Source organism: Mus pahari, chromosome X (genome assembly GCF_900095145.1).
Source record: "Mus pahari chromosome X, PAHARI_EIJ_v1.1, whole genome shotgun sequence".
NCBI lineage: Eukaryota > Metazoa > Chordata > Mammalia > Rodentia > Muridae > Mus > Mus pahari.
The window spans coordinates 2847435-2859286 of NC_034613.1; the positions used below are offsets into that span (position 1 = coordinate 2847435).

General features: G+C 40.0%; 1 protein-coding gene across 1 annotated transcript in view; it reads left to right on the plus strand.

Moving 5' to 3' along the window:
* Positions 1-4700: 4700 nt before the first annotated feature.
* The window catches only part of Xk (X-linked Kx blood group), a 37215-nt gene continuing 30063 nt past the window's right edge, over positions 4701-11852 (plus strand). Inside the window, 1 exon segment of the mRNA XM_021188145.2 lies at positions 4701-5105. Within this exon segment, the coding sequence (XP_021043804.1) occupies positions 4861-5105 (245 nt within the window). The 5' untranslated portion in view covers positions 4701-4860.

An 11852-nucleotide genomic window follows, 5' to 3' on the forward strand; every position in this document is an offset into this window, starting at 1 on the left:
AAGGGAAGGGAAGGGAAGGGAAGGGAAGGGAAGGGAAGGGAAGGGAAGGGAAGAAGGGAAGGGAAGGGCACAATTAGAAGGAAACAGAAATGCCCAGAGAACCATGGCAGAAATACCAAAGCCTTGTTTGCAGCTTTCTTGGGGGCACCATATATAGTAGGTGCCTTGTATATGTCACAGGATTGCCGCAGGGTTATTTGTAAGGTATGGGCTCTTTATTATTTAAAAAGATTTCTTTATTTTAAGTTCCTACTATTTGCACAGAAAATTAAGCTCATATTAAAAATATGATATTAAAAACCAACCACATGTCATATGTCAATGCAGTGATTAAGGTCCAGCTCATTAGATGGGTAAAATCCAAGCATATATACATTTTATAATCTACAACCAATTCTGACTATGGTGTTTGCACCTCAGAAGTTTCTGAATTTACCCCAGAATGATGGATGCTGTGGCCTAGCAGCTCTTTTTTAAAACAAATGACCTCAAGGTCAGTTGCTGCAAGACTTGGGATTATTCTGTAGTCAGATTGCAAGTTCAGGGCAAGCTGCCACAAGAATGCCTGTGCAGTGAGAATAAGGGAGTGACTGCATGTATCTTCCACTCCATAAAAGGGGTTGGTCATATTGTTTTTAGTACCATAAAAGACAAAAACTAAAGGAGTTCCTACATGGACTTTGACTGGAAGTGCATTCTCCTCCCTTACTTTGTAAATTGAAAGTATTAATGAACTGGGGCTTTAGGGTCTTACCTAGAGACATAGATCTTTCAAAAGGACCCCAATACACTCCCTCTTCTCATGCTTTCAGAAATGACAAGTATTACAAAAGAATGGAGATTGGGGAGAAATATCCAAGTGCGTTTATGTGTAAACAGAATTCATACATATAGAATAATGCAGTTCTGCTGAATTTTTCTTCATATTTTTGTGTGTTATATGTTCCTCAATGTATAATCTTGCATTGTGTGTGAAGCAGTTGTGACTTAGCAATCAGCTAAAAGAAGACATAAATTCTATACGTGTCTACTGTTTTCAACAAATGTCCTTATTACAACACATTTTAATGGGGTGTCTGATACCATCCCCTGATGTTTTAATATCTCTGTGTAAGTGGCAATTATCAGTAAAATAAATTATGCCACTGAATTTGGTTCAAGTTGATGTAGTAGTAATACTTGTATGTGGATATATTCAAGTAAGTAGATTGGTTCAAATAACCAGTCTTGTCTCTGTCTATTAGGACTTTAGTATTTAATAGAGGCGTCTTCTGAAGACTGTAGCAGCAGTAGACTCCTTTTGCTCTTGAAAATACAGTATAATTTGTATATAATATTTGTATATAATTTGTGTAGATGTTCCATGAGTAAGAGTGGAATACTCTTGAGTGCAATAGTGTGGTCTTAGAATCTGGTAGAGGACAATCCATTCTCTAAACATAAGAGCTTCTCCAACTGGAAACTTCTCGGGGGAGCTCTCAGAAGACAGGTCTGAATTTTAATCTCTTGGATGCAGTGGAACTAAACAGATTTTTTAAAATGGAGTTTGTAGACTTCAGTGAAACATGTTGAAAAGCCATATATAATGGGGAATGGTCAAGCATCATATATTGGAGGGAATAGAATCTACTTCACCAAAAGGGTTTTCATTTCTGCACACTTCACACTACTTATAAAAATAGGAGTGGATCATTATTGGGCTAAAAAGCTCATCTTCCTAATGGTACATTTCATAAGCAGCAAGCGAGTGCAATTTCATAGTCTTTTGAGGCAGTACCAAAGAGTAAATTAACATCATTATTAACATTATTAGCTCACTCTTAATTGTACCGAAGAGTAACCAAGCAACGTAGTTTAATAAACTATTGAATTTTGAAGACTGCTCAAGAAATGGGTATTGTTAAAAAAAAAGTTGGGTTCTTCACTATATTTCTCTGCATAATTACAAGTAAAACAAAATCATAAAAAAAATAAACCAAATTATGGGAAATCGTTATTAGTACTTTTAAAATCATTTTAATTTTTTACTAGCATCAAATTCAACACACTATCTGTTGTAACTCGCACACCAGTTGAGAGGCATTGTAAAAATGCCTTTTTTGCCAAAATCAAGTTCTTTAACTACTTGCTAATTATTCTGATTCCTTAGGGGTACTTTGAAGTGTTTGAAAGCTATGTCAGTAGCAGTTACTTCTAAACTTAGTGCAGAATATTTTGCTAAGCATTTTACTATATTACACAACATGTCCTACTATGGTATTTTATAATAAAATCAAATTCTCACGTATTCTGGCATATTACATATGATTATACCCAAACATCACTTCCTATCAGTCTATTACTATATATGCATATTTTTTGAAAAAAAAAATACTGGGTGTTTTGGTCCTAATGAAGAAGTATATTGAAATATATGACTGATTATTTTTTTTTAAATGAAAATCCACTTAAGCGTTGGGCAGGGAAACTAAGCTATGATTGTATATGTTCTTCTCAAGGATAAAATGGCAAGTGACAATTCAGAAAGACACAGTCTTTGTGAGAAGTTAATGTGCAGACCATGACCAGGAAGGATCAACTTATAAACGCTCATCAGAGTTTCGCTTCTGCTATCTGTTGTTCCAAGGGCAGGAAAGACCATTGTCAGTTGAATCTGCCTCAGCTTCGCAGAGGGGCTTGCTAACAGTCCACTGCTTGGTGTAATGAAATCTCTTCAGAAGCAAAAGAGACTCAGAAACTTAGTGATGCACCTTTTTCTTTTTCACCTGCTTTTACAATATCCCCAAACCCTGTGATCTTCCCAGTGTATTTTCTGTAGTAGTTTTGTACTGTAGAAAATAATCTGCCATAAACTGGACTTGATTGTGTTGCAAGTGATGTCTCTGGCTTACTGCCCTCCTGCTCCACATGGTCCACTTAATAATGTAAAACCTGTGATAATCCTTTGCCTTAAAGACAGATGCTAAATATTTCTGTGTTCTAATTAATAATTCTTAGCTTCACTGTTAATTTTCTTTTAAAGCTAGCTGTGGTGTCAAATAAAATATTACACAAATAATAAACTCCTCAGAGTGCTGCTGTCTGTTCTGTTTGTGACTGTGTGTATCTGGATCCAGGACATGGTGGCCTGCTGGGCTCTATAAATAAGCCTTCATAATCCTTTTGGAGCAAGGACCTGGTACTTCTCAAGCCTTGGCTGAATTCCCCTGTCAGCCCTTATAAATAGATCTCCTGATGGATGCCACTCCACCAACCAAGTGAAGCAGCCCAACTCATCCTTCCGCTAGGATTCCTCTTGTCTTGATATCTTAGGAACCTTCACATCTGATTTGCTATCTCTTTGCGAAGTAGAAAAACGCCCAAGATGCCTGAAAACCAAAATCACCTAATTTCTTCATGGAAAATGACCTTAGAATGTGTGAGGGGCGTGTGTGTGTTGGGGGGGCGGGGTGAGTCCATCTTGATGTCCAAAGGGTTCTCAAATGTTTAGAGAATGTACACAGGACACGCATGGGTTAAAATCACACAAATCCCAGCAGTGAAATAGGGAAGGGGACACAAAGTCCAACTCCTAATGAAGAAGGCTTTTGTAATTGAGGCAGGCTCAGAAGGGGGAATTCTGGTTGTTGTTGTTGTTGTTGTTGTTGTTGTTGTTGTTGTTACAATTGAGTGTCAGTGAGCTTATCAGTCAGGAGTAGTGGGCCAACTCAAACCGGACTCTGTTCTTGTCTGCACTTTTTGTTTTGTTTTGTTGGCTTTGACATTTTTGTTTTTTGGTCTCACCATTTGCTTTTTGTCAGGTGTTTTTTGTTTGTTTGTTTGTTTGTTTTTGAGACAGAACATGAAGTTTGGTGGGTAGGAAGGGGAGAAGGATGTGGGAGGAGCGGGATAGGGAAGAATATATTCAGAACATAGTGTATTCAGACCTTTTAAATAAACAGTGAGTGAAAAAAATTGTGTTAGTCGTAGGGTTGGCACACCAAAAGAGGTATGCATTGGGCAAGAAAACTGTTTCCTTATTAGGCTCTGGTCTTTGACCTGTCTGGAGTTAGTCACAATAACACAGCAATACATTCTATAAGCAGTTTTATCTGGGAGAGAAAACGTTGGCTCCCACAACTCCTTTGATGCTCCTTCCCAGTTTGCACTAGAAAGACAAAGGAGGTTTTCAAGACTTCCAGTGAAAAGTTAACCATAGTTCCCAGTATGGTGAGTGCAGGATGATACATTTGCTCTTTGAAAAGCATCTCAGTGGCTCTGGCTATTTTGGAATGGCAGGGCAAGCTGAACTTTTCATCAGGCTTTTCTTCTGCCCAGTAAACAGACAGTGGATCCGGAGCTCAGACTCCCCCACCCCCCAAGTCTGGTTTCCTCTGCTTGTTGTTTATTGAATTGACTGCCACAGGGCTCCCAGCAAGGCCCAGGAAAAACGGACTCTAGGACCCAGCAGCTGCAGGCGGGCCAGCTCGGTTGGTGGCTTCCTGGGGAGGGGGGACTTTGCCCCAGCGCGGGGGCGGGGCGGCCGTGGCCCGGGCTGTCAGGGGCTGCGGGTTCGCGGCCCGCCCGGAACAGTCTCGGACGCGCGGCCAGCGAGCAGTGTGGCGCGCGCCGGCGGCTGCGCACGGGGCGCGTGGGCGTGTCCGAGCGGGGCCACGCTGCCTGCCCCACCCCCGCTGTTTCGGTTGCCCCCAGGCCGGGTGGCAGCGCGCGCCGGGGCCCGCGAGCCCTCAGCGGGCTGTGCTGCGCGCGAGCCGTTCGGTGCTGGGCATGCTGGGAGTCGCTCGGGAAACCGCCACTGTCGCCGCCACTGCCACCGCCGTCGCCGCTGGCGGCCGTGGTGCGAGTCCCTGAGGCGCGGAGATGAAATTCCCGGCCTCGGTGATAGCGTCCGTGTTCCTGTTCGTGGCCGAGACGGTGGCGGCGCTCTACCTGAGCAGCACCTACCGCTCCGCAGGAGACCGCATGTGGCAGGTGCTGACGCTGCTCTTCTCCTTGATGCCCTGCGCCCTGGTGCAGTTCACGCTCCTCTTCGTCCACCGCGACCTCAGCCGCGATCGCCCACTGTCGCTGCTCATGCACCTGCTCCAGCTCGGGCCCCTGTACAGGTAAGTGTCGAACCCACAACCGACCGTTAGGCCCCAGTCCCCTGGCTGTCCCCGCCTCTGCTGCCCCAGCTGAAGGAGGAGGGGGCCTTGCCTGAAAGGGACAGACAGGTGGCTTGAACCCGCCCTGCCTTCCCAAGCCTCACCATTCCAATCTTGGGAATGAGACTGGATCCTAGCCAGTCGCTAAAACCGAGATGGTCCGGATTTCCGGAGTCATCGTAGACAGTTGCCACTCTTCACTTCGATTTGACCCAAGAGAGTAGCAGTTTTTGCCTTTATTTGGTCCCCTGAAAAGATGTGACTTTCTCTGTAGGACTGGCTTGGGTGGTCCTGGTACAAACGTTTGGAAGTTACTCTAAGTGCGCGTGCAGTTCAAGTCAGAGCCCTTGTGGGTCATTTAATTTAGTTTATCTAGCGAGTGGCACTTAACTGTTTACCAGGTACTATTCTTCGAGCTTTGTGAAACTGACTTTGTACATCTACTGAAGGCTAAAAGTCCATGTTCTCTACTTTTCCCTTGGTGTGATGGGAGTTGTCTAGAGTGAAGACACACATACCAGAGATGTCTTCTGAGTGTGCCCAATTTTAAACATAGTCATGAAATCTGGTACACAAGGTGCCTTGAAGACAGGAACGTGCTTTGTGTTAAGAGAAACTGTTAATGCCATTTCTGGAAAAGACATTATTTTTGTGGTTACCGCCTTTTGTGGTGCTGTGAATGGAATCCAGATCCTGGTACAGGCGAGGTAAATGCTCCACTACCAAGCTACACCTTAGCCCCAGAAATTAATCTTCATAAACACAAAGCAAGAAGAAATATGCACTGATGAAACAGACTTGACCTTAATCTCAGAACATGAAGGGAATTTAAATGTATTGTTTTCATATCTTTTATCTTACCATAGGAAAAGCAAAAGTTTATGTTCAGATTTTTTTAAAAAAAGCATTCACAATATTCAAACCTCACATGCCATTTTAAACACAACCTTTCTAGCTTACTGTACCGTTCGACAGTTATGGCAAACTTGGTAAACAGGTTTCCCATTCTTGAAGAGCCAGAGGGAATCCTAGAAAGGAGTGAGGAGAACTTGCTGAGGAGGTCCCGACAGTCAGGGGCGAATCAGAAAAAATGGCTGAGGGCTACTTACCCTTAAAGCCTTGCTCTTAATTAGCTGGTAAAGAATCCTTGTCCTTAATGGAGCCCCATGGTCCTGCTAGTGCTCCTGTTCAGTAGGTGAGATTTGACAAGGCCGTCATCATTTAATGTCATCTGTGGGGAAGGAACTCATAGTTGGGTGGGACAACTGAGAATTCTCAAAAGTTTCTTGTGCTAAGTGGTTTGATTCATACCCCCATGCCTTAGCCGATTGACTCCTTGCCATGAAGTAGGTATCTTCATTTGTATGTTTATTATTTTGGTGGTGGAGGTTGGGTCTAGGGCCTTAGGCACACTAAAGCAGTGTTCCCTCATTGATCCAGGCTTCCTCAGTTCCTGCCCCCATTTTATACACAGGGCAAATGAGGATCTGGAACCTATTCCCAGACTTTCTTTCAAAATGCAATTAGGTTCATCATGTTCTCTGTGCGCAAAGAAAGGGGAGTGTGCAGTAGTACATTTTATCAGCAGTTCCATCTTTAAAGTTTGAAATGCTCCGTCATTTGTGGGCAACATTAAACAACTGAAATAACCAGGTAATTAAGAATCCTCTATCACCACTGTCATTTAGATGTGTCTCGTAACTTTAAGAGTCACTCAAGTTGAAGTTAATAGAGTATTACCTGTAAGAACAGCACAGCAACTGATGTTAAGGACAGTATTACTGAGTGGCACACGGTTGAGTGTAGCCTTTTCTCCTAAGCATGAATATATACAATTTTCTCCTTTATTATAATCTGGTATCCTTCAGCTACCACAGTAATTTTCTTAGAAAAACTTCGTTAAGGAAAGAAGTCTCCCATTCTAATAGAGTTGATTTATATCAAGAAAGTACTGGACTTCGTTAAGTCTTTGAACTTAACACACACAAAATGCAGTTCCAAGATTCATAGCTTTCAAATGAAAGGGAAAACAAAGTGGTGTTTTTTGATTAAGAGGACTCAAAAAGAACCTTAGTGTGATTTCTTCCCACTGACTGGTTCTAATTTGAACTCTTAAATCATCAGCTTTTCAGAAAGGTCAAATTATTCCCCAGAACGAGAGATTTACATTGCCTCTCACTTCTATCCCTTAGCAGTGGTTTTTAGTAATGTTTTAAGGTTGTTTGGGGTGGGGGTGGGGACAGTTTACTTCTATTCAAGTTAGCCAAACTACCAATTTTAGGGAGATGCTGTTTTTGAGTTCATACAATATGATGATGACCCAATTAACGTGACACACAAGAGTTTACTGTGTATAACGCTTGCCTAAACATGCTTGAAGCCCTGTGTCAGATCCCCAGTATCGGGAAATGGAGGCTTCTAATACCTTCTACAGATGATCGTGGGCTAAACCTGTTAACTCAGTTCTGTGCCTTCTTTCCTTCAGGGTGACATAGCTATAACTCCTTATTTCCTTTATTTACTGTAATTTTAGTCTTTAAATGTATAGCTATAGTTTCTATGGTTCTTTCTACAGAAGCCTGGGTTTAAATATGAACTTTGCATAAGTGCCTTGAATTACCTTTTGTTTCTAATTTGAAGGAAAAAATCTTACTATAAGTTATGCTAGATATTGTGGAAAAACAGAAGGGATATTATTTTTTTACCCTCAATTTCCTATTATTGTCCCAGTTATGTTAACTTTCCATAAATTAATTGAGAGCAATAAGCATCAATGAATGACAACTTCAAGAAATCCCCTCATTTATACTACTAGCACAATTTAGCAATCAAAATGAGAGGTTAAAAAAACTAGGTTTATAATAAGTATGTTAAAACAGTCTAAAATTGTTATAAAATATTGCAAAGTAATGCACAGTAGCATTTCTCTATAGGGAACTTTAAAAATAATTTAAAATTATAAGAGTCCACATTTGTAAAGCAAAATACATTATTTAATTCTATCTACAGTAAAACCCTGTGAGCTAACTGGCAAGATCTTATTTCTGTAGTCCAGGAGTTTAAGCAAGTGGCTTGTCAAGTTTTCATAATATTGTCTATTTAACCAGCATACTTCTCTAGTGCACCTTCTTAGAGCATGTGTCTCACATGGACATAGGGTGGCTGATTGGAAATCATAGTATGTCTTTGGAAAAAGTTTTTTCATTAGGGTTCTTGGTACCTCATGTTATTTGTGCTGTCATCAATATGCCTGGGAATAAACTGCTGTTATGGTTTACAATTGAGTTATAGTATTCTTGAAAATGGAACCAAGTGGAAAACAAATTGGGTCAGGATACGAATTCTCAGCAGGGATGGATCATCATGGGGTCTACAGACTAAGTTCCACTGGCCAAATCATACCACCATCTGTTTCTTTAAATGAAGCCTTAATGGAACACAACTATAGTCATCCTTTATAGACTATTCGTTTTAGCAATGCAGAGGCAGAGTTGAGCAGAGGCCTGTAGAGCCTAAAATACTTACCTGTATAGACATTACACAAAAGCTTCCTGAACCATGGAGAACATGATACTGAAGAACCCCCTTCACTCATTTTTATGAAAGATGCTTCTCCTCTATCACTGAGCTAGACGTTTAGCCCTTACCTTGGGTGATTTTAGTCAAGTAGCTCATGCAGAGAATCAACAATGAAAACAAACTCTTAACAAAATTGGAATAATTGGATAAGTCTTGGCAGAATTTCAAGAGAACAGTAGTAGTTTGTCTCTTCTTATTAAGTACTAGTAGGAAGAGGTCTTGGGATGGTTCACAAATTTATAAGATGTGAAGTATGAAACTATGTTAAGATACTCCAGGTATGGTGGTGCACACCATTAATCTCAGTGCTCAGAAGACAGAGACAGGCAGATCTCTGTGAGTTTAAAGCCAGCCTGGTTTGCATAATGAGGTGTAGGCCAGCCAGTGGCTACATAGAGAGACCCTGTCTCAAAGGGGAAAAAGGAGACAAATGTATCACTTAAGAAAAGCAGTGGATTGTGAGAAACTCCAACTTCAGGGCTACCTGTGCCATTAGTTTTGTTTTCCTGGGAACTTTTTTTCATGTGGATGGTTGATCTTGGAACTTTGATTCAAGAATTCTATAACTGATCTGTTTTATGTAGTTTCCTCAAGCATCAATAGAATTACATTATTCTTTTTTATAAATGATTTTTATTAGATATTTTCTTCATTAACATTTCAAATGCTATCCCCAAAGCCCCCTAAACCCTCCCCCTCCCTGCTCCCCTACCCACCCACTCCCACTTCTTGGCCCTGGCCTTCCCCTGTACTGGGGCATATAAAGTTTGCAAGACCAAGGGCCTCTCTTCCCAGTGATGGCCGACATATGCAGCTAGAGACACAAGCTCAGGGGGTACTGGTTAGTTCATATTGTTGTTCCACCTACAGGGTTGCAGAACTCTTCAGCTCCTTGGGTACTTTCTCTAGCTCCTCCATTGGGGACCCTGTGTTCCATCCAATAGCTGACTGTGAGCATCCACTTTGGTGTTTGCCAGGCACTGGCATAGTCTCACAAGAGAGAGCTATGTCAGGTTCCTGTCAGCAAAATCTTTCTGGCATGTGCAATATTGTCTTGAGTTTGGTGGTTGTATATGGGATGGATCCCTGGGTGGGGAAGTCTCTGGATGCTCCTTCCTTCTGTCTCAGCTCCGAACTTTGTCTCTGTAACTTCTTCCATGGGTGTTTTGTTCCCCCTTCTAAGAAGGAGCGAAGTATCCACACTTTGGTCTTCCTTCTTCTTGAGTTTCATGTGTTTTGCAAATTGTATCTTGGATGTTCTAAGTTTCTGGGCTAATATCCACTTATCAGTGAGTGCATATCATGTATGATCTTTTGTAATTGGGTTACCTCACTCAGGATGATATCCTCCAGATCCATCCATTTGTCTAACAATTTCATGAATTCATTGTTTTTAATAGCTGAGTAGTACTCCATTGTATAAATGTACCACATTTTCTGTATCCATTTCTCTGTTGAGAGACATCTACAAACCCTTATTTCTTTTGTTCATTTAATTCAGTAGCTTTTAGCATGCTCTACCATTTTGGTTGTTTATTTTTGGTCTTTAAAAGTTCAGAAAAGTTTGACTTTTATATCACAAGTAAAGAATATTTGTTATAGTAACATAGAAACAGAAAATATTTGCACAGGGAAGAAAATAAAACTTTAAATCAACTGCCTAAAGAGGATAGTTTTTAATGATCTTGTAGTATATAGTTGCTAGTGTGTATGTATAACTATATAGCTATATATTTATAACTATATATAAAACTATATATATATATGTATATATATAGTTATATAGTTATATATAGTTATGATTGTAAACTGTCAGGGAAAATGAACTTGGATTCCAAGGGTTTGCTGATTTCCAAAATATACTTATTCCCATCAAGTCTAACCAAGATGCTAGTTGTTTAATAACTTGGTTATGCAATTTTTATTTAACAACTGGTACTTTTGAGTCAGTGTAATTAAGTTCTGTCAATCTACTGTATGTACATATGAATGTATGTATAGTTTGTATATATTTATATGTGTAAATTTTTCTNTTATAATTTGCTTCCCTTATCAAATATGATAAACTATTTTATAAAATATGACATTTTATTTTAATTTAGTTAAATGTGTTGAGGATTGTGCCTAGGGCCTAATACATGGTAAGCAGACTGTGTTATTAAGCCCAGTGTTTTAATTTTTAAAANTTTGATCGATTGATTGTGTGTTTGTGTGCATGTACATGTCTTGGTGTTTGTGTGGAGGTCAGAGGACAACTTAGCAGAGTCAGTACTCTCTTTTCACAATGTGAGAGAGACCCAGATATTAAACTCAAGTGCTCAGGTTTAGCAGCAAGCACCTTTACCCATCAAGACATTTCACAAGCCCAAAAGTTTTGTGTTTTTCTAAGCTATCAGTTTTGATAACTCCATAGTATTTAAGTGAGTGGATGTGCTTTGATATATTTAATTTCCCTTACATGAGGNCCTCTAACATAATCCCAGTATTTTGCTATTACAAATGATGCTGGTTTAAATTCTTTTAGTTAGATTTCTTTGTGAGCTGGTATATCTGAAAGTATCATGTGAACCAAAAGTACAACAAAATAAATGTTTTGTTACATATTANACTTTTTTGGTCTATGCCCCCATTACCCCATCTAGATAGTGAACCCCTCTGAANGAATGGAGTTGGAGTCTCCAAGCTTTTGCTATCATCATGTCTTTGAGATTAAATACCATGAGCATTTTATTCTGTCTTCTATACTTTGCTTCTTTCAATGGTTCAGCAGTATTGAGAGGTGTTCAGTTTAGAGGANATGGGCTTGAATTCATGAACTATACTTAAGTGTTATAATTTTCTTCTGAACAAAGTAGTCTACTACACTACCATGTCTTGATGTAGCATATTAAACCATTTTTGATTACATATATGTTGCCTTCTCTCAAACATAAACCATACCCACCCCCAAGAAACAAGTGAACAAAGGTAATAATTATGAAATCTGTCCTTTGTGCTCATCAGAAAGTTTCTTATATTTCTTTTTGTACATCAAGGGCTTTACTATTCCAAATGACAAATGTACTTAGGTTGTTATAGATACCTCCAGGTGATAATATAAAGTTACCAACATTCAATAAAACTGACAAA